Here is a 23398-nt window from a genome sequence, read left to right as displayed (position 1 = left end):
GGGGCCCATGGATTTGTGGGTGTTCAGATCGCTTAAGCGATCCCTCACACAGTCCTCCTCGACCAAGGGAAAGTCATCCTCACTGTAGGCTTCCTTTCTTACCTCCGGGGCCTGGGATTCCTGAGGGCCTGCCTTGGCACTGAAGACTGAAGCAAAGAAGGCATTCAGTAGCTCTGCCTTCTCCGCATCCTCCCTCACCAGGACACCCGCCTCATTCAGCAGCGACCCCACATTGTCCCTAGCCTTCCTTTTGCTGCTGATGTAGTTGAAGAAGCCAACATATGACTGAATGGAAATGGGAAGAAAATTGAAAGCATTATATCTTTAATCATGCCACGGGACCCAGGAGTGAGTGTTCAACCTCTTTAAATCAAATTGTAAATTATTATGTCAAACTACTCTGCCCATCCTAAAGATTATGGAAGGAAGATACAGGAACAGTTCTTTCGTGAGTGTTTAGATCTTTTTACATTTTTGGTAGACTTTTAGCTTTCCGTTCATCTCCAACGTTGCAATGCTTTAAATATGTCTAAAATTGGTAGTTCTGCAGCTGAATGTAAGCTCTTGCTGTCAAAATTCACACAAAGGATGTTAAGACTGTATTTATAATTTAATGATCATTCCAAATTTAGTGTTTACAAGTGTTTGTTGAAAAAATATCTTTATATATTTGTTTGTGATCTATTAATTAACCCATTTTTTCTGGTAATGGAGGGATGAACTTTGGGGGACATGACAAGGGGTTTCTTCTTGGAGGATGATTGGAAAAATTAACAAAGATGTTGGCTGAAGAGAGAAGAAGTTGGAAATAAAGAAAAAAAAAGTACTTTTGAGATGCCAGTGAAATGGCAGCTACTATTTTCTGGCCAAAAATACATCATGAAAAGGAAAAAAAATCCAATCATTCAGTCAAGCATAATTAAATTAAGGCAAATCTCAGTGGTAGCTACTTCACCAGGCAACCAGGGAAAGAAGACATGATGTAAAGGGTTAGGGAAAGACTAGAATAATGAGAGCAGAGAAAAGACAGTGTTTTGAATAGGAAAAAGAAGTGAGGTCTTTTGCGAAGTGAGAAAGGTGAGAGAAAGAAGACCTGGATACAGACAACACCAACATGTAGCAGAATCGGGAACGTATGTAAGATGTTCTTGTGTAGAGATTCTGTGGAGTTTGAAAGACCTGTTTATATCCAGTTAAGATATAGGTGACTGTAAGTGTGTTACATTTATAGAGGAGGATAACTTGGCTTTATTTAAAAACGACAAGAAATGTTCTTAAAAAATCTAACAATGTTTGTAGTTGTACAGTTTCTGACAAAGTTGTAATATTTTTCATGAGATAATGCTTTTCCTGTGAGAATTTAAATTGCTATTAACACAATATAACGTACGTCCAAATATTATTGTGGAATTCTAAATACACAGGTGCAAGCATCCTTTAGAAAAATGTTGTTGCAGTTTTTGTTAGTCTTGTCTAAAATATCGTAAAATCTGATCTGCAGCTGACATTTTGAATTTATTTTAACTTTTAACTTTTCTTTGAAAAAGAACATATAGACAAGTTTTTTCATCATTTTTCAGCCAATGTCAAAAGTAAAAAGGCTCCCACAGCCTTCACAACTCTGATTATTGTTTTGTATACAAAGTCTGGTATTAGGACAACTGTGTAATTGTTGCCTTCACTGTGTTAAAGGAGGTGGAAGTGGTAGGGACTTGGCAAAGACTTCCATTGATAATTCCTGGAAAGGAAGAAAATATTGCTTACTTGTGTAGCTTTTTTACAGTGCTAAAATTAGGTAAAAATCACTGTAGATACTAAAATGATTGAATAAATCTCACTAGTCTATGCAACTTTGGTGCAGAGCATGAAGGTACATGCTTTTCAGGTGAAAATGCCCTTAATGAATAAGAGTAATGAGACATCCGTAGTTTATCGCTTTAAAATTGTATCTACAAATATTTGTTCTTGCACTGTTAAGAGAATCATAGACTCATAGATTGGAAAAGACCTCTAAGATCATGGAGTCCAATCATCCACCCAACACCACCATGCCCACTAAAACATACACTGAAGTGCCACAACTACATGTTTTTTGAACACCTCCAGGGATGGTGACTCCACCACCTTCCTGGACAGCCTATTGCAATGTCTGACCACTCTTTCAGTAAAGAAATTTTTCCTTATATCTAATCTAAACCTCCCCTGATGCAACTTGAGGCCATTGCCTCTCATCCTATCGCTAGTTAGTTGGGAGAAGAGACCAACAGCTGCCTCACTACAATCTCCTTTCAGGTAGTTGTAGAGAGCAATAAGGTCCCCCCTCAGCTTCCTCTTCTCCAGACTAAACAGCCGCAGTTCCCTCAGCTGCTGCTCATAAGACTTGTTCTCTAGACCCCTCACCAGCCTCACTGCCCTTCTCTGGACATACTCCAGCACCTCAATATTTTTTGTGTAGTGAGGGGCCCCAAACTGAACACATTACTTGAGGTGCGGCCTCACCAGTGCCGAGTACAGGGTCACGATCACCTCCCTACTCCTGAAAAGTCTGAACATTTTAAAATACACAGTTAATAAACAAGTTTTTGGTATTACATAGTTAGCAAGGCAGACGAAGGTACTTGATAGATACCTGAATTTATAGCATAATACTATAAATATTTGTTCTTCATTTTTACTGAAGGAGCACGTATCTTGCTTTTCAAAACTTTGCTCAGGAGTATTTTCTTCCATGGTTGGAAAAATGCACACATGTATAATAGAAGCTTGGGTTCTTCTTATAAATGCATAGCATTGTTCATCAACATAGAAAAAATATTTCCTGTTAGGTTATTCTTTTTAAGAGAAGAGTACAACAATGATTGAAAATATTGTCAATTCAAATTTCGTGTGGAAACTTAATGCATCCATTAATATGTAAAACTATAAGCCTCTTTCACATTTACTTCACTAAACAGTCTAATAGTATTCTTTCTATCAGAAGATCTGGTTCATAAATTCCTTTAATAGTCAGTAATCTGCTCTAACTGCTAGGAAATGACTTGCTTGACCTAATTTTAGTATAATTCCAACCTTATAGTCTGGTCCCAGTAGTGTTCTTTTGCAGCTTTTCATTTACCATGTAAATGTGATAAAAATGTATTGCTTGACCTCAGAAACATTAATCTTTTGTTTATTTTTTTAAGGCTTTAGCTATGGGAATGATGACAGAATACTATCACTATATCTTCACCACACTGGTAAGTGGCTTATAAAAACATACTGATGACATCTAAGAAAGATGTTACTTTCCTTACTTGTATCACTTAACAAAATCAAAAAGGTGTTTCTGGAATGGAGTGTGCGTAGAAGATGATTTCTCTGTTGAGTTTTCTTACTTTCATTGAAAACTCATCAGGATGGTTTAATCATTGTTAAACAGTGTGCCCTGGAAACTGATAGACTTGAAAGAGCAACTGACTCTGCAGCACTGCAGTTTTCAACTTTCAAGCAGGGTTGAGTATATAATTGATTATTTATATTGTGAATTTTATCATTTTTCTCTTCTAGCTATTTATATGTGAAGATTATGATATTTTAAACTTACTCAAATATTCCTTATTTTTCATCCAACATTTTACAAGGTAATAGTTCACGCTCATATGATTCCTGAATATTTTGGTGTGAATATTAGCAGCATTATATAAAACAGTCCACATGAGCTTTTTAGGCAAATAAATTACACAGTATGCTTTGGTGTCCATTGTAAAAGTAACTAAGAAGGAATTTGTTCATTCTTGGAACCACTAGATTTAACATTTGCAATAAATGAACGTTTGAAATATGAATGCTCTCAGAAAACCTAACAAACATGTATGTGAAGAGCTTTTTTTGCTGCTCACTGCAACCTAATTAAGAAACAGTTTTAAAGTTGGTAAAATAGTACTCTAGAAGCTACAGTAGTGCACATTTGTCTGTTTTCCATTCTGTTCAAATTTGTCTATTTAGATTGCAGTTCATTAAGGTTCTTAAAATACAGGTAATTTCAAGCATGAGACAGAATTGCACTTGTAAAACCATGCTTGAAATGACCTAAGTTTAGAGTTGCGTACATGTTTAAGTCCTTGTGGAATTGAATCCCTTGTGGTAGGATGGAAAGTTCACCTCAGAATCATGAAACAGAAGTTCACGGAAAGTATTAGCAAGGAAATGGCTTGTTGAATAGAAAGCAAAATAGTTTGTGAAGTTCACTGTAACTGTAAAGGCAAAATACTCTGCACAAGTGGTATTTTAGAAGGGCAAGTTGTTCTATCGCAGATTTAGGACTGTGTGCAATAGAACTTCCCTCACTAGTCTCTCAGAGTTGATTCTAGGTGTTTTAAGGGATTTTTTATTTTTTAAATTTTCATTTTGTTGTTGGAGAAAATTGCCTTTTGAGTAGTATGCTGTTCATTGGCATTTAATTTTAATTCTTAAAGCTATGTTTAAAAATCAGGATTTTCTGCCATTCTTATTTCCTTATTAGAACATTAACTTTTTTTTTGAGAGACGAGTATTGTATTGACTTGGAGCTACCAAAGGATAATTTAGTGTGCACAAATGGATGATAGATTTTGATTTTGCAGTGTAGCTTTGGAACTTGCATCAGAACATAGTTGTTTTGATATATTAATTGCTTCTTACCTGACATGGTGAAAGTCCTGTCAAATAAATTTTCCAGTCACAGTGTTTACAGCAGTCTTCTGTGTATTCTCCTCTTGATTGATTCAGGGTCTAATGCAGTAGCTCATTAATACTCTGACCTGTGTATATTTATAATATATGAATAATATTGTTGTGTATATTTATTATATTCCAGTGTAAACATGAATGTGTTTGGATTAAATAATTGCATCTGAGGTTCTGACTTCTTTCACAGTAAAGACTGAGATTTTATAGAGAGAAAGATATAACGTAGTTCTAGTTAAATTTCAACATTTCCCTTGCTGTATAATATTTTATTTCTTTAGAAAGAGGACATGAGTTAGGTTATTTGTAAATGAATAACTTAAAAGAATTTTGACACCTGCTTATCTTAGGTATCGTATATGGAAAATGGTATCATTGTTAGCTATAATTAAAAAGAGGTAATGACTGATAACCAGTTATTATTTTTGTGTGCTTGGTTATGTCAACAAAGAATAATGAATTATATTCTAGTTTTCCATAGTACAATATTTAATATTCTTCATCTCTAGCCAATGAACAAAATGAATTCAGGCAAGTGTTACACCTAACACTACCATTTAATGTAAATTTATAATGTATTAAGCTGCCAGCAAAAAATAAATTAAAAATCAGATGAATAACGAAGTATCAAATGTCTGGAGAATTTCTTTGTTCAGTGAAACTATAATTATGTTATAGGATAGTAATGTCTTATGTATAACCTTGATTATGTCACTTAAAATTATTTAAAAGGCAACAAAGTAAGCCAAATTAAAGTTTGTTTATAATGCATGTACCTAGACCTAGTGAGTCAGGACTGCTTTCTTCATCAACTTAATTTTTTTTTTTCCTCCATGTTCAAACCTGAAAGGTAGACTCGTAGACCTGAGTTTCCTGAAGTCAAGTATTGGTTCTGCATTGTTTCTGAGGATTCTGTCAAAGGATTGATACAATCTTGACTTTACTTGCTTGATTCTAAAAATTTGATTTTCTTCTTTTTATTAATTTATCTTTGCCTCCATTTGTATTGGGGTGCTAAATATATACACACATTCATTGTGTCAAAAATACATTAAATTGGAAAAGGTTATTTTTGCAAAGATAAGTTCCTGGTCAAGGATATATCCTTGTTTGGAAGTAAGACTGATAGCTGTGAAAAATCCTTTTAGTTAAATTTAAAGCCATGTACGTTTTCCCTCTCCTCCCAGTTTATAGTCTGAAATCAACGTGTTCAAGTTTCATAGGGAGTGCAGGTGCAAGGAAACTATTTTTCTGTTTATTTTTTGATTTGAAGTCTGTTCTGGTAAGCCAAAGAACTAAAGGTTAATAACAATAGTTTTAGCAATTAATATTAAAGCCTACTCTCAATATTTAAACCTAGCTAGTAGTGGATACAGTTCTGCAACTGGCTTTTTTTTTTTTTTTTTTTTAAAAAAAAGACATTTGAAGCTGTTCTTCCTCTGTGAATCAGATTACTCCCACTATCAGGTCAGCTGAGTTGCTCAGATAAACAAAGCATACTTCCTAGCATATATAGCACTTGTACTCCTGCAATTTTCAGTACTCTCATCTGGGGAGATGGTCTAACAATCAAAGTAGGAATTGCAGTGTATTACAGAATTTATATGACCGTCATCTTTTTCAGGACCTGTTTGCCTTGGATGTGGAACCCTACCGGTATAGTGGTGTTAATATGACCGGATTCAGAATTTTAAACACAGAAAATACCCAGGTGTCATCTATCATTGAAAAGTGGTCTATGGAGCGATTGCAAGCACCTCCTAAGCCTGATTCAGGTTTGCTGGATGGATTTATGACGGTATGAGTATCAATGTTTAGTTCCTTTTTTGTATATGTTTGTGAAACTAAAAAAAACTTTTAACTTTTTATTTCTGTTACTAAATTTATTTAGAGGTATGAGACCAAATAGTATTGTAAACATGAGTCAAAGAGTAACTGTGGTGTTTCCGTTAGTATTCTGTAGACTGAATACATGGCCGTATTAACTTTCTTTCAAAATGACACATAATGATGGGGTTTTTTTCTCAAATCATAATGCCACATAGTAAATGTCTACTTAATCTAGTCCACATTTCCCTGCTTTGTTGGTGAAAAGATTGTATGGGATCATGTCAAATCCAGACAAAAATCCAGCTACATCACAATTGTCTTTTTCTCTCTTTTGTGTCTTACTCATTAAAGATTCATTCATTAACAATGTCTACTATTTCATTTCTACATAACTCTCTTTTTCTACTTTAGAAATATTACAAATAACACCTTCTTACTATCTTTTTCAGTTCCTGTGCCTTCACATAGCTAGTTAGTCTGTTTGGGTTTTTTTCCTTCCACAGTCATTATCTTTGGCCACACTTCAGTTCATGAAAATCACAATTTCGTTCATGCAAATGAGCTTTCATTGCTAGGTTTTCAGCAAGTTTCTGCTCATTAGTTGGAATTAAATCTAGAGTTACAATGTTAGGAAGGCATTTATTCTAAAACATATTCTTTATTAGGACCTCTTTAGTTTTCAAATCTGTTGAAGCATTTAATTTTCCACTTTGGCCTGGAGTGATTTGTAATATTTTTGCTAACAGAAGTTCTGCTGCTCTTTAGAATTTATGTTTTTTAAGCAACCTTTGCATGTTCCATTTGAAAAATAGCAAATTGTGTTTCTTGAAGATTAGCATCTTAGTTATCTTTCAGTTTTCTAGGTTGTGTTAATTGAGCCACATAACGTAGCTACTCCTTTGTACAATTTTTTTCTACTTATAAGATTTAAAGATTTTATATACATTAGATACTAAATGACAATCAATATTTGAAAAAGTTAATTTCCTTTTTGTTATTTTTTAAAAATTACACTTTTTGGAGAAAAATACTTTTTTGTTCTATTACTTGCTGTGTATAGTGTCTTGAGCATGCTAACTGGAAACATTTTAAATTTAATTTATTTACTAGTTCTGTTATGCTTCACTTTTAAAGTACTGTATGATGGGATCTGCAAAGCTACGTTGTTCTTTTCTCTAAATAATTCCAAATAAGCAAATGGATCCCCCCAAATATTAGAAAAATGTGAAGTATGCATCTGGTTTACATATAGCTACTGCTTAATATTTTAAGTCATTGTGTCTTGCTTCCTTACTTGCATTAATGTTTTCATTCTTTGACTTTTACCTTTTTTGATTTGAAATTTGTTCCAGTTCATCTCACTCAATGTAGCTGTATATTTTATGCGTTGATCAAAGATACAACTGATCTCAAACCTCTGGATAGTTACCAAGATCAGTAGCAATAGTTACTTTATCAGAATTTAGGGAAAAAAAATCATAGTATAAGAAGTATTGGAATTGAGTTCTGTGACACAGTCGAGTATTTTTTGTCTTCTGTGGTGCTGTAATTGAAGTGTCATTCTCAGAAAAGCTTCTGGTGTGAGGCAGAAGCCTGTTATTGCTAGTATGTGACTCTGTGTGACCCCACTTTACACCATTACTTTGTCTCCGGATAGGAAAGTAGTGCATCAAAAACACACTGGTTTCTTTTCCGGACCCTTAAGAGCCCTCTTTGTAAATCTATGTGGAACCAAGTATTCATACAGACTGTGATGAATATTTTGCAGGGATTCTTTTTGTTGATTAAGCATCTAAATGCTCTTTGATTACCTAGGTTTTAGATACCTGAGATATACAGGACAGAATTTAAAGGATATGTAAAGCCCTAGTAATCTTGACAAGTGTTAGGTGCTTACAGAGCTTTCATAATTTGGCCCTTAGATACAGAAAAAATTCTTCAGAGGAGGTCAGTTTTTCAAGAAAAGGTGTAAACACCTTTGGAAGGTGTAAAAGACAGTTCTGTCCTGACATCATTGCACAAAGTTCTTCCTGTGCTCAGAACAAAAATAGTGGAGTAAAATAAGTCATTTTATTGACTTACTATCAATAAAGTTGTTAAGTTTGTAAAATCTGAGTTCCATTTCACTGTTCATGTGTATTTAAAGTCAGAAATGCACTCAGGAATTAAATATTCCACACAGATATTAATTCTTGTTATGGAGTACTCTTAACTGATTTGAGATGAACTGGGAATTTGTTTTATTGTCACTGGTTGATAATGACTACAGCTTATTCAGACAAATATTAACAATAAGTCTGCTAAGTGGGAGTGCATTCAGCTTGAGCCATATAACTAGATGCCATTTAATCAGTTATTAAAACACCTGAAATGTGAGAATTTGCCAAATAAAAAACCTGAGGTTTGTAAATTCTAAAAATTGAGACCTCAGTGGAGACTAACTGGTTTCCAATGGTGTAAAACCAGGCAGTTATGGATCACAAATTTTATAAGCTCTGGTGATGTTTCTGTTACGATTGTCTTCCTCTGACTTTTCCACCATATGTAGATAAACTTAGCCATCATAACAGAGTTAGAACTATCATTTTAATTCTGATGTTGAATTTCCTTATTTATGATTCATAGAGTTCCCAGTCTCAGTTCTTGTTTTCTGTAGGCTAGTATAACTCTCTAATTAGTATGTGTTTTTCATCATAATTATCTGACCTTTAGCATCCCAATGTGATAAAAAATGGGTATAAAATTTCATCTCATTCCTTTCCAAGTCATATTTCCAAGTGTGGATCCTATTGACTTCAGTTAGGATAGTTTTTCGTTTGTTTGTAGGCTGCTCCTCAGGACAGCTCTGGAAAGGGTAGCGCTTTAGCACACCCGAGAAGACTGGTGGTGAAAACCAAAGTTTACACCACATTTCACTCCCGTTTTAGTGTTTCTTAAGATTCTTTGTATGGGCTTTGGAAAAATAAATCTAAACTATTTAATAAATGCTACTATGTCTAATCATTCTATGAGTTAATATATGTTATTTGTATAACAAGGAAACTAAATCCATTCTATGATTTAGGAGAGTAACTTTGCACAATTGGCTTTGTTCTTTCTGTGACTCCAGAAAATCTGTGGAAATGTTGGAAATAACTTCCTGTGTTGTGTCAGACTATAGATGTTTTCTTTACACAGACTTCTTGTGATAAAAATTTGCTTGTATAAAAGTTTATGAGAGTCAAATAGATACAATTTCTACTTAAGTCTAAATTAATAGGTGACTTTGCAATAAAACTGTGAATATACTTTTTATATGATACATAGAATTCCTGAGGAAGTCTCAGTGGTCTGCTTTTATTGAGGAGGATTTTCTATCATGATTCACACACTAATAGATTTCATATATACCTTTTGATGATTCTTTCATATTTCTTTATTGGTCTGAGGATAATCCAAGTGGTGCTTATCCTTATATCAATAACAATCTAAATGTGTTGCTATTCAAATATATTTGCATACTTTTTTTTCTATCAACACGTGTGCAAAAATGTATATGGACACATGGTATGGCTCACTGAGTTATTTAAAATATCATATCAATTTCTTAAATTTGTAAAGGTTTCTTTTTTTGGAGTATCCTCAGCAGTCCTGTATTTACTTTGATCATTGTTGTTGTATCACCATCCTCTTACTAAATATAAATATAAATATAAATATAAATATAAATATAAATATAAATATAAATATAAATATAATATCAAGAAATATATAGTGTTTGTAAAAGTAAAGATCACATGGAACTGACACATGCCTTGGGGCTGTTCTGATAATGAAAGTACAGAAATATGTTAATGATAATTCTGTCACAGGTAATAAGCCATGCCTTTAGAAAATACTAAAAAAAAATACTAAAAAAGTCAAAGACCAATCTATTGCAATAATTTATCCTTCTTACTAGTAGAATTAATATCTAACTTTGCTCTATCTTTTTCTCATTGTCTCCTTGTTTCTTCTTGTTACTGTTGGATGAAAAAGTCCCAGTGAAATAATGAATAAAATGTTTGCCCATGTTAAATCCACAGCTGGGGCTTTTTCAGGCTAGAATAAACTTAGTAATGCATTCTCATTTGATCCGTCACTTCCTGACTTAATTCAGCAATACGTGAAAGTGTCTTTTTTTTTCTTTGGCTTCTTACAATTTTCCAAATAAAATCCGAAGTTGCTCTAACCTGCCACTATCTAGCTGGTAAATGTCCATTCATTTGTGCATTTCCCTGTTTCCCACCATTAATTTCACTTGTTAGCTGTTCAAAATGCACATTTATAAAGTTAGTCTGTGGGCAGTATGAGTCTTGAGCTTTTGAACTTGCTCCATCTATGAGAAGCTTAAATATGCTGAACATTTATGTAAAAGGCACCAGGTGTTGGTTTGGTCTGCTGCCAGACTGGATTACCAGGGTTTTATTTATGGCTTAATCGTTCTGCTAGAATGTTTAGTTGCCTAGATGTTTTTTACAGGGTTATAGAAGCTGGCATAAAAGTAAAATAAAGATACCTGCAGAATATTTTTTTCTGTGCACATTTCTGTCCTAGAGACTAGTTAATTATAATATATGAACAACATTCAAATCAAAAGAGGTTGAATAGTGTGACTGAAAGTTTTGAGATTTGCTCCAAGAGAAATATTTTAAGTTGTATGTCATCAAAATGAATGGGTTTCTGTGCGTATTTATTTGTATATGATAGATTCAGGTATGAAAACCGGTGGTTCTGTTGAGGCAATTTGCCTTGAAAGTATTTCAGCATTGTAGACTGCAATACAGACTGAAACTAGTCTGAAATGGAGCTTTGCGTTGTGAAGTTACTAAACAACTTCTAACTAGATTGAGGATCTTTAAACAATTCTCTGATATATTCATTACTGTTATTTGTCACTAAATACACTTAATTCTGAAATGTGAAAGTGATTGCTACCTAGTAACCACTTGAGCAAAATGACTTGACATTAAAAAAACCACACCATTTTTAAACCAGAATAGCATGTCTTCTTCAAAAATGAATTTTTAATGTAAGTTAAAAAAAAACCAGAATAAAATAAAAACATTTAATTTTTGTAACTTTAGCTTTTATTTCATGAAAAGTTTAGATTTGAAAAGGTTCATCTTTATTTAGACTGGAGCACAAAATTAAATTTTGGATTTTCCTGCCAGATGAAAAAATGACTTTATTATAAGGACTGAATATTTTTGTTAAATTCTAACAGTATTGTCATTTGTACTGTATTAACGGAAAGATGTTCTGGAAAACAGAGCAGTAACATACTATTTTCAAGAAACTTTACTGTGATCTACAGACTCAAAAATAAGAAGTATAAGTAGCACACAGAAAGACAAAAAAATCCTTCAAAACCCTGAGCTTAAATGAATTCCTAAATTTATATATGACAACCATGATTCAGACCAGGTAAAACAGAGCATGAATAAAGTGTTATGAGTTTAGAATTCTTTTATTCTACAGATATTAATCTTCCACAGTTTTCTGTGCCTCAAGTCAGAACTTAGTATGCATAATTGAGAGTCTTAACAAGTTCTGCTGCTTCATTAACGTAAAGTTTTCCTTACTAATTGCTTTTGCCTATCATCTGATTTAGCTCTCTGCTTTAATGTTACGTGGAAAAGAGTGTACTTTTTTCTATTCTGACTATGAATTCTATTCTTTAATGTTCACTTTAGTAGCTGTATATAGCAGGTACAGCAAAGCACTGCGGCCCGATAATCAGAGCCCTTTGGCTTACTTTTGGTAAAGCTTTTTGAATTATATTAAACTAATTTGGTTAAGATAATACACTCGGAAAGTATACTTTTTTTTTCTTTATAGACGAGATTGGAAGAGGTTAAGAGAGTAAAGTAAGACACTGAAACCGCGGCACTTATAGCTTAAGGGCCATCAGAAACTTCAAAATCTAGAAATTAAAAAAGTGACTCAATTTTTTTATCATGATATAAGCAAGGCTTAATGGTGTTTTTCATGAAAAAGATAAAAAACTCCCATGTCAGGTAACTGGACATGCATAATATTGAGGGCACTCTTCTACTGCTGTGAAAGACAAATAGATATTTCCCAGGTTCAATACCTTAATAAAAAAAAAAAAAAATTTAACACAAGTATTCAAATCAAGGCATCTCTGATCCATTTCAATCAACGCTTAGGTAAGCACCATGAGCCAAGAAAAACAGTGAATAAAAAAATACAGTATTGATTAAGGAAGAGATTAGATTTTAAACAAACAGAGTTGAAATTAAGCTCTTTATTACTGACTCAAGAAATCGGGGAGATGCGAAACCTGAAATACACTCTATTGGCAATGCTAGTATTTTGTATATTTAGTTCAGTTGATTATTTTCATCTGATTTTGTTGTGTACCTCAATTTCTTAGTTTCTTGTGTGTTGTTCTCCAAAATTCACTGCTTTGCTTTCCTCCTAAAGGAAGCTAAAATATTATGGTGTCATCCAGGTCTTTCTTTTAGCACGTTTCTGGAGTTTGACTTACTCTATTCGTCCTTGATGTTAGGATTTTTAATGACTGTACAAACTGATATAGACAGTGAGGTTATTACACTGGCTACAAATTCTGCACTGAGATAGAAACTTCTAAAATTTAGTTTTGCTTTTCTTTAGGCAGATAGACTTCTTTAGTTACTTGGGGGTGAAAAAAGAATATATTCATTGTGAGTATAGTATTATTAAACTTGTTCAGTTAGTGCTTTAATGAAGTTTAGGTGCTTATCTAGCAGTGTTAACAGAAGCTGCAGCTGCTTTACTTCCTGCTAATTCCTTAGCTTTCAATTTCAGTTCAAACTTTTCAACCTTTTCAAAAAATCAATACTTTGATTTTTTAACAATAATAAATGATTTTGTTTTTGTTATGTTTGTGATTTGAAATGGTAATCTCTTTAATTTAGCAATGAAGTTATTTTATAGCAGATAAGTCTTCCAATTTGAGGAATAACTTGTTACAAAGTAGTCATTTAGTTCTGTTAACAATAAAAAGATATTTGAGAAACTGCAGTTTCTTATCTCTACCTAACAATACGGAAACAACAGTTTTTTTTGAGATAGCTAGTTAAGTCATAATTTAGTAACTGCTAACAGGCACTGTGACTGGACAGATGGATTTGGTGAGAAAAAGGTGCTGTTTACGGTTCCTGAGGGTGAAAAGATCCTTAAAAATAAAAAGAAATACTCATTACAGAAATACAGTCTTGGTTTCTGATTTAGAGCTTCAAAGAGGATAGCTTGTTATTTAGACAGCTGTATAATTATCCCTTTAGCAAAAGGAATTTTCTGGATTTGCAGATGAGATGTGTTTAGTAAAACACTGTGACAGCAACAGCGTACTTCAAAGGAAATACTAAACAATTACTTATTACTGCATTACAAGCAAGGAATCTCCCCGAGGCACAGTTAACTTCACGAGTTTAGGGACTATGCAGGATTTCATGCTGTAAGATGTTTTAGAAATGATATGTCAGCTATTTTGAGAATTAATTACATTATTAAATATTTGACTCCTGCATGCAGTCTTTCTTGGTGTTTCAGGAGACAGAATCTATCAGAAACTTGCAAACCCATATCAAAGGAGAGATACACCAGTGTTGTATAGCATTTAGCAGAAACTGCAGCTTCTCTCTCCCAAAAGATTTCATAGAATTCTTCCAGATGTGGTTTGAGGATGTGTGCTTTATAAATAAAGTAAGATTAACATGGATTTATGTAATGCTTTCGTGTCAGAACTCTCCTGCTACGTCTTTACAAAGTAATAGAGGGAACCCAGCGTAACAGCAAATAGGGAAATGGCAGAGCTTGTGCAACCTCCAAAAGCTCCTGTGCAGTCTGGAGGACTAGCTGAAGCATAGGTTGTTTTTTGAAACAGGAACTTCAGTGCCTTTATTCAGGAAATATGCAAGTATGTGCACTGTAAGAAATTTAAAATTTGAGGATTATAACTCAGTATACCATAATCTGTCAAAGATGATAAATTTCTTATGATATGCATTCTGAAATTAATTTTAATAGTTTATTTATACACTATATTAATTGTAACTTTTCAGGAATAGTGTACCAAAAGCAAGATTACTTTTATTCTGTTTCTTTGCTGTTATGGTTAAATAATGAAGTCTTTAGAAGCAGCATCATCAATTAAAGCTGGTAATCAGCAGATTTGTTTGCAGGAATGAACAAATTCAGCAATCATCATGGTTACAGTTGTAGGATGTGGAATAGTGACAGTGTAGCCATGCTATGTTAAGCAGCAACATAAGTAATTTAATTTGTGGAGAGAAAGGACCATCAATTTAGCATTTATTGTGTGCTCATCCGCTTCACAGTGGCACTGCCTGTTAGGGCCGATATGTACTCAACTCAAAAGTGAGGTTTAAGAGTATGTTCTGGGTAAAATCCTGGTCCTTTGGAAATCACTATATGTGTGTAACTTGGCTAACCTTTAGTTTGCTACATGCATGCCAGGCTAAGATACGGTAATGCAGATGAACTGAAGAGTTGATTTTTGTTTTTCCGATGGAGTATTAAATACTACATACTGTAATGGAGTGAAAAAGAGTGAAAATCATATGTAAATATTTTTCTCTGAATATTCAGGTGGTTAATTTGGGTGTAGTTTGGCAAGCTCTAACTGTCTTCGTTCGTTATATACTTCTGATTTATGAAGAAAAAGAATTTGTTATTTCTGTTTGTTACTAATTAATACTCACTAATTACTAGACCAGTTGACAACTATTAGAAACAAACATGCTTCAGGGCATATTATCCTCTCTGCAAAAGACCTGAAGGCTGTGTGCTTGAATGTTTTTCCATTTTTTTTCCCTTTCCCAACGTACATAGATGTGTCTAATAAAATACATTACTTCTTCCTCTAAATCTTGTTTTGCTCATCTCCTTAAGCTACAGCACAATATTTCTGATTTTAAATGGATTCATACAGTACACGTAGACTTCACTGAGACTTTCATCCAGATCAGATACATAGTTACTGCTTAAAATCAGTTTCCTAAGGGATAACTATATTTCCTGTCCAGAACATCATGGACTCAATCTTAGTGCTTTCTAGATGCCACAGGATATTGTGCCTGGCCTCCACTTGCCCCTCCAGAAGACCACAGGTCTCCTATAAATCCAAAGTCATGTTGGCCCACTTTCTGTGGATGTTTTCTGTATACTTGAATATTTCAAACAGTGCCGTATGCCTGCATTTAGGCTGCTTAACCAAGCTTCTAACCAGAATTGTATCAGTGAATGTATTTGCCACTTAAACAGTCTGGTGGGAATGCAGTTGCCACAAGCCCCCACACAGAACTATTAAACAGTGTCTAGGAAAATTCCAGCATCAGCCTGAATCTGCACGTGAATACCTTTCTGTCAGACTGGAAACACAATTAATGTACTTTCATTATTATATATTTTCTTTGTGATCTTGAGGCCTCTGCTATCCCAAACCCCATTCAGCATAGGAAATAGATGAAAAAATAACATACTGAATGCACTAAAGAGAACGAAGTATCATGATGCTGTGAAGCAGAGATTTCAGATATTACATTTTTTATACTTTTCATACTTACACTTCCCAAGGTCTGAGTATACTTATAGTATGTTAATAGCAGAAATAAGGTTATATCTTCTTTCAGGTAATGAGAGGCTATGTAATGTCCTGGAAATAAACGTTAAACTTTTAAAAAATTCCTTATTTTGATGCTGTAGAATCATTTATTCAAGACTAGTGGTGAAATGCTACTGGGAAAGTATATTTTGCAAAGGATATTCTCTGCATGTAATTTCTCTCAATATTTCTTATAAAAACAAAATCTCATTTTGTCTCTTTTTTGTCATAAGTATCAATAGATATATTATTCAATCCATCTGTTTATTGAGCTGTTGATTGAGGCCTCAGTTCAACAAAATGTTCATTGTGCTTTGTTGCTGAAAAAGTGATACAAAGCTTGTTGGTAGTCCTTTTGAAGTCCACTGGAGTGCTTTGGCACTTAACATGATATACGTTATTTGTTAAATGGGTCTTTAAAGGTTGCTTATGTAAAAAAATGTTTTTATGTAAGTTACTTTGTTACACTCTTCAGTCTCTTATTTGGAGAGAAGATCGAGAGAGAATATCACAGTACTTCTGAGCACAGGGGGCAATCCTTTTTCAGTCTCTTCATGATATATGACATAGTTCAGAAAACACCACTTTGCAAATTGTGTATGCCTGATGATGTGATTGCTCTTAATGCTATTTACATAAAAGATAAACAATATTAGCTTTAGGCTATTTTGGATTTCTTAGCCTTCTATTTGCTTAAAATACAGGACAGTTATTCTGATGTAATTCCAAAGTTTGGGTAAGGTTGTAGTTTGAATACAAATACAAGTAACTCTATCAGAAGTAATATTCTTGTCTGCAAGATTGCTGAAAAACAACTATTTTTTTTCCATTTGTTCATCTTTAAACTGAAAAAATAACCCGTTTTTTGTTACAGTGCTCATCATTTTTGTCGCAGTCCCTAGGGTGCTTCACACAGTGCGATTCACGTTAACATGAATGCTGGAAGTATGAAGTCTCCCTGAGCAGGAAGTTTTGCAGTAGTGTGTATCTAGAAATACAAGGAACATCAAGCTAGCTGCTGGAGGACTGCTGGCCAGTTATTTCACGAAATTGCTAGACTAATTTAGAACGTGTTGTCCACAAAATTTTCTGACCGGACTGTCCCGGATTCCTCGGAGAAAACTGACATACCTATAGACACCTTTTGGGCAGTGGTGCATTTCACAGAATGATAGAACAGTCCAGGTTGGAAGGGACCTTGAAAGATCATCTTGTCCAACCTTTCATAGGGAAGGGAATCAAGATGAGATTATCTTGCACCCTGTCCAATTGTATCTTGAAAACCTCTAGTGATGAGAACTCCACCATGTCCCTAGGGAATTTGTTCCAGTCATTATTCTCCCTGTAAAAAGTTTTATATTCAGATGAAACCTCTTCCGGTATACCTTGTACCCGTTGCCATTTGTCCTCCCTTTATCTTCCGTGTGGAGAGAGCGCCTCCATCCTCTTTGTAGCTTCCCTTTAAGTACTGGAATACTGTCATGAGGTCCCCCCTGAGCCTTCTCTTTTCCAGTGAGAAAAGGTCTAGTTCCTTCAGTCTTTCCTTAGAGAGCAGGGTTTCCAGCCTTTTGATCATCTTTGTGGTGCTCTTTGGACTCTGTCCAGTGTGTCCATGTCTTTCTTGAGTTATGGGGAGGTTAATTGGACAGACTACTTCAGGTGCGGCCTGACAAGTGCTGAGTAGAGTGGAATGATCATCTCTTCTCTGCTAGTAATGCCCCTGTGGATGCAGTCCAGGATCTGATTTTCTGTTGTTGCTGTAGTGGCTACCAGGTGACTCGTGTTCAGCTTGTTGTCCACCATGACCCCTAAGTCCCTTTCAGCAAGGCTGCTCCCCAGCCACACGGATCCTAGCCTGTAATGGGCTCTTTGGTTATGTCGTCTTTGCACTTGTCTGTTAAAATGAGTACAGTTCTTGCTAGCCTATCCAGGTGTCTCTGTAAGATGGCTTTCCCTTCTGACATGCTTGCTTTCCCCACCCAGTTCAGTGTCATTTGTAAACTGTTTAGCAATGGGCCTACATATTCCCTGTGCTTCTGCTTTCTGGTCATGTAACTGAAGAACCCTTTCTTGTTGTTCCTGACATCTTTGGCCAGTTCCAGTTGAGCCTCAGCCTTCCTGACTGCATGCCCTAGCAAGGTTCATGTCATCCTTGATGGGCATTTGGCTGCCTTTCCATAGCTGGTATGCTTCTTTTTTGCTTTTAAGCACACCCAAAATCTCATTGTTAAGCCATGGTGCTCTTTTGTTCTGCTGCCTTCCTTTTACTTTAAAAGGAAGACTGCTCCACTGTTTCCAGGAGGTTGTTCTTGAATAACTCCCAGCATATACAAGCTCCTTGGCCCTCCATAGATGCCTCCCATGGAACTCCTCATAGCTGGGCTCTGAGCATATTGAAGTTGGTTGTCATAAAATCCATGTCTTTGGCTTACTACTGGCCTTCATTGTGCTCATCGAGATCTTAAACTCCACAATGTTATGATCTCTGTATCTGAGATTTTCTTTGGTAGTTACATTGTCAAATAAATCTTCTTAGTTTGTGAGTGGTAAATCTAGCAATGAACTGTTCTTAGTTGGCATGTCCAGCAACTGTAGCAGGAAGTAGTCCTCAATGCATTTGAGGAACCTGATGGATGGCTTGCATGCTGCTGTGGTGTTTTCCCAGCAAATGTCTAGGTAATTGCAGTCACTCCTGAGGACCAGGTTCTGTTGGTTCATGGTTGTGTATAGGGGCAGAGTGAATTAATTCAGTGAAATACTTGCATATTTATAAACTTTGAAGTCTACTGTCGATACATATGCAAACAACAGAAAAAAATTACATAGAAAGCAATTTAGGAATGATAATTTGAAGAATAAAGTGCTGTAACATTTTTTTTAACCTCTGAGCATTAAATTTATTTGAGGGTTGGTTTGGTGTTGGATTTTTTTTACTGTTAATAGAGTATAACTCTGCAGCAAAATGCAGGAGAACACATCTCTGATCTTCACAACTTTGGTGTCCCCTATGAATATTTCTGCTCTGTTTCTGCCTCTGAAGATGTTTTTCATTCTTAAATTTTCCTTTTTTGGAAAAAAAAAAAGACTAACAAGCAGATAGGAGTACCTTCTATAGAGCTGGATACATTTGTTTTCAACTTCTGGTAGAATATAGAAATATAAACACTGACATACCACTTTCTTCGAAGAGTACTGTCATGCATGTAAGGTATTCAGCCTGAAGTTCATTGCATGATCAAGAATTGAAAAACTAAAATCAATATTAATGGAAGGAGATGCTTCTGTCTTGGATTCAAAGATTTATAGCAACATCTAGGAGCAATAAGAAAGGCTTCTTTGTTCTGTGGCACAGTTAGGGCTTCACATATTTGCACAAAGCAAAAATGTGCTTAATGATTTCGATTAATAAGTGCTTACATTTGCCAGTTTTGCATTTAACAAGGAAAATAAAAACACAAACATTTTCTTTAAAATTTAGTATTCCTCTACTAATGTTAATACAAGCAGGGTTCTCTACCTTCGTTTGCCGGGTTTAGTCCTGACACTGTATTCTAAATGAAAAACCTAAATATACAAAGAAAAAGAAATATGCCTTTTATTGAAATTTATGTCTAATTGCATCAGAGAGTATTGTCTCCGTGTTTCTTTTAGATTGAATGTGCTTAGGTTTCTTTGACTATTGTTCCAAATGTGGCCTATACTTTGACTAAAGGTCAAAGGTCGTTGATTAGGAACAGACATCAGCAATGTTAGAAAATTGGTTTTGAACAATTTAAAGCGGTTTAAATGTGGATATCTTGAAAGAAGTTCTCTTTAAATGAAAAATAAGTGTCCTGGGTTCAGCCAGGATGGGGTTAACTTTCACAAGAAGCCAGGAGGGGACACAGCCAGGCGGCCATCCATACTGGCCAAATGGGTTATGCAATACCATGTGATGTCATGCTCACTTCCGAGTGGGGGAGCTGGCTGAGGGGAGGTTAATCACAGCTCACGAGAATGCGAGGTGTTGGGCAGGAAGAGAATTGCCCTGCGTATTCCCTTGTTTTGTATATTCTGCTTATTATTGTGATTACTGTTTGCTTCCTTCGCTGTTCTGTTAAAAAGTCTTTATCCCAACCCACGAGCTTTGCCTTTTTCTTCCGATTCTCCTCCCCACCCCACCGAGGGAAGGGGCGATAGATCGACCACATGGTTCTTTGTTGCCAGCCGGGGCCAAACCATGACAGTGAGTCATAAGGTTTCAAGCACAGCTCTGTCATATAAAGCAAACTTTCATTGGATTTGTTTATAAATTGCAATGTAAGGAGCTTTATATGTAGCTTTAGAAGGCTGAACTTAAAGTTCAGGTTCACCCTGGTTATGAACAAATATTTTATTAGCATTTATAAGCATTTCTAAGGACATGTTTTTATATCTACTAGTGTGAAAAGAAGTCAAAGTTGATTCTATCTTTTAAACATGGATGTAGTATACTGAATGACATTCTAGTGAATGTAGTGACTACAACATGACTGGAGAAGGACACAGAAAAAAGTGAAGATTCTACACCCAGATAAAATGTGTGTGTTCATTTAATGGAATCAGCTGTATTAGGGTAAAAATAAAGATACTTGTCAATTTTATTAAAGTTACTTTGAATTTGATGAGATCAGATTATTATTTGTAGCTCATTCCTAAAAAATAACCATGAAAGATGAATAAAGTGAAACTGTAAAATGTGAAACACTATAATAAAGCATACATATATTGAGGTTTAGCTTGGACATCATAAAATTCAGGAAAAATAAGTTGGTAGAAAATCAGTGTATTTTGATAGCTTTTGCATTATTCCTAGCAGCTCTCTAAGGCAAATATCACACTCCTTTCAAAAAGCTGTGAATCAAGAAACTCATAAGGATAATGCTTGAGTAAAAATGTATTAACGAATGAGAGATCTGACAAGAGAGGGGATTCCAGGAGTAAAAATTACGAGCAGATTTTAAAATTTATATATATATATATTAGTGTTTGCTTTTATTTATCTTGTGGATACTAGCATATGCTCCTTTTACTTTCAGTCAGAATAGTCTTGGGAAACAAAATGTTTAGATGATCTGTATGAAGCTTGTTCAATGCTATTGATTAGAATCAGAATGTTAGGGACCCATGTAGATTGACAAGTAGATTGAGTGAAAAAGTCCATCAGTAGAGCAGTAGGACATAAAGCACTATCAGGAGAGAGTCTTTACTGTCTGAACACTAGGTCTCATAACTGTTACAGAAAAACACTGAAGAGTATTTCTGGGAATATAAATTAGCAACAGCTAGCCCACCAGATCTAACAGAAGATTTACTAGTGATTTGCTCCTAAATCGTGAGCTGTTCCACGAGAAGATGTGTTCCTATCACATCATTTGAACAGATGTGTTCAACTTTCCAGAACTGCTGAAGTATTGTTTTCTTTGTATTTCATAAGTTGTGATAATTTTGAAATATAGTACCTAATTTTGAAGCAATTTGCATTATTATAGGTAGGTGATTAAGATTCAGCCAAGTGCAGTTCAATCTAAGATGTATGGAAAATGTTGAAAATGTTTTCATTTAAGGCTTTGTAATAATGTAAAAAGTTGTTACATTTTTAGGATTTTTTTACTATAAGCATTTTCAAAGTTTTTTGTGTGTGTATGATAGAAGCATCACTGGGAGCAACCCATTGCACGTCTTAGCCAGATTTGGTCAGTTAGGCTTTATGTGGCTATACCCCCTTAAAAATAGATTCTTAGAGGGATATTTAGGTCTGTGGTTCTTCTCCCTTTCCTTCTCTATGCTGTGTTTTCCTTGACTTATATGGTTGGAAGTAGTAACACACAAACCCAATAAAGAATGCATTACCTTTTCCTGGAGATAATAGAGGAATGAACAAAATACTTCAGGACTCCAAAAGAACATCGAAGCATTTCAAATGTTACATTTTGAAGCATGAACAGAACTTGTACAGTAACTTCTTTGTATAAGAAGGATCTTGATAAACTGGAGAAAGTTCAGCGAAGGGCCACCAAGATTGTCAGGGCTGAGGGACTGGAGCACTTGCAGTATGAAAAGAGACTGAGGGAACTAGCCTGGGAATAAGAGGGCCTAGCGAGGACCCAGCAGCATCCACTTGAGACCTGCAAGGAGATTACGAAGAAGACAGATCCAAGCTACTCCCTGCAGTGCGTAGTGTGAGCATAAAAGCAAAGGCATGAAGTGAAAGAAGAGAGGTTTGGATTGGATATAAGGAGAATATTTTTCACCATGAGCAAAGCAAAGCAGTGGAACAGATTGCTCAGAGGGGTTGTGTAGTCTCATCCTTGCAGGTTTTTGAGACCTGATAAATTTCTGAGCAATGTGGTCTGACCTCAGAAGTGACATTGCTTTGAGTAAGGCGTTGGACTAGGGAAGTCCTGAGGTCTCTTCTTCTTGAATTATCTTATGATTTTTAGTTTATACACAACAGCTACTCGTGGCTCTTTTCTGAGAGATACATCCTGGGTAGCTCTATAGATCACTATTTGATCTGAGGGAACTTCTCCAACAGCAGTTAGAGACATGAAATTGAAAGCTGTACTCATATTCATGAAGAAGAATTGTGACTTAATCACACAGACATCATACAGTTGGTAAACTGGAGTACCAGTTCTTCCTTTTCTTCTAGAAGTTAGCCTTCTGTTTTGGGAGAAGCATCTGCATCACTTCCTGTTTTGATTGTATTTCAATCCTAACGGACATGTGAATTTTTCAGATTACAACAAAACTTCATTAAATATAGTGTGGTTTCAAATATATTTTTTTAAGCTTTTACAACCTGAAAAGATATGTTAGAATATATCAAATGTGATGTTCTCCAACTAATGTTAATATCAAATTACTTAGTAAATTCATTCAGTAAAAGAAATCATACAGTGACACTTGCCTCTGTCCTGGAAGACAATAAACTGTGCTTTTGATGGTGTTTATAAGACATATTGATGATCTTGGTAAGGTAGTCAAAGTTGCTGACCATTACAACTGTCCAGCCGCACAGACCTAATTATGCCCTAAACAAACAAACTTCAAAAGTATTCAGAATTTGAAAGGCTTCAATATTTAAAATGATGAGTGCGCCAGAAAAAGAAATGACAAGAAACCTAGTAAATCCATGATCTGTTCAGAGCTTGGCTGGTTTTGTGTCTTTTAACGTAAAGATAATAG

The 23398-nt window shown here is 35.0% G+C and overlaps 1 protein-coding gene across 4 annotated transcripts in view; it reads left to right on the top strand.

Annotated features, from left to right (window-relative positions):
* The window catches only part of GRIK2 (glutamate ionotropic receptor kainate type subunit 2), a 439202-nt gene that overhangs the window by 179003 nt on the left and 236801 nt on the right, over nt 1-23398 (top strand). For all 4 annotated transcript variants that reach the window (XM_075414313.1, XM_075414311.1, XM_075414312.1 and 1 more), the window contains 2 exons: nt 3183-3236; nt 6329-6502. In XM_075414313.1, coding sequence (XP_075270428.1) covers nt 3183-3236; nt 6329-6502 — 228 coding nt within the window. The remainder of the gene's footprint in view (nt 1-3182; nt 3237-6328; nt 6503-23398) is intronic.

The sequence above is a fragment of the Opisthocomus hoazin genome, chromosome 2 (genome assembly GCF_030867145.1).
Source record: "Opisthocomus hoazin isolate bOpiHoa1 chromosome 2, bOpiHoa1.hap1, whole genome shotgun sequence".
Lineage (NCBI taxonomy): Eukaryota > Metazoa > Chordata > Aves > Opisthocomiformes > Opisthocomidae > Opisthocomus > Opisthocomus hoazin.
Note: the sequence above shows the minus strand (reverse complement) of the source record. Positions and strands in the feature narration are given on the sequence as shown.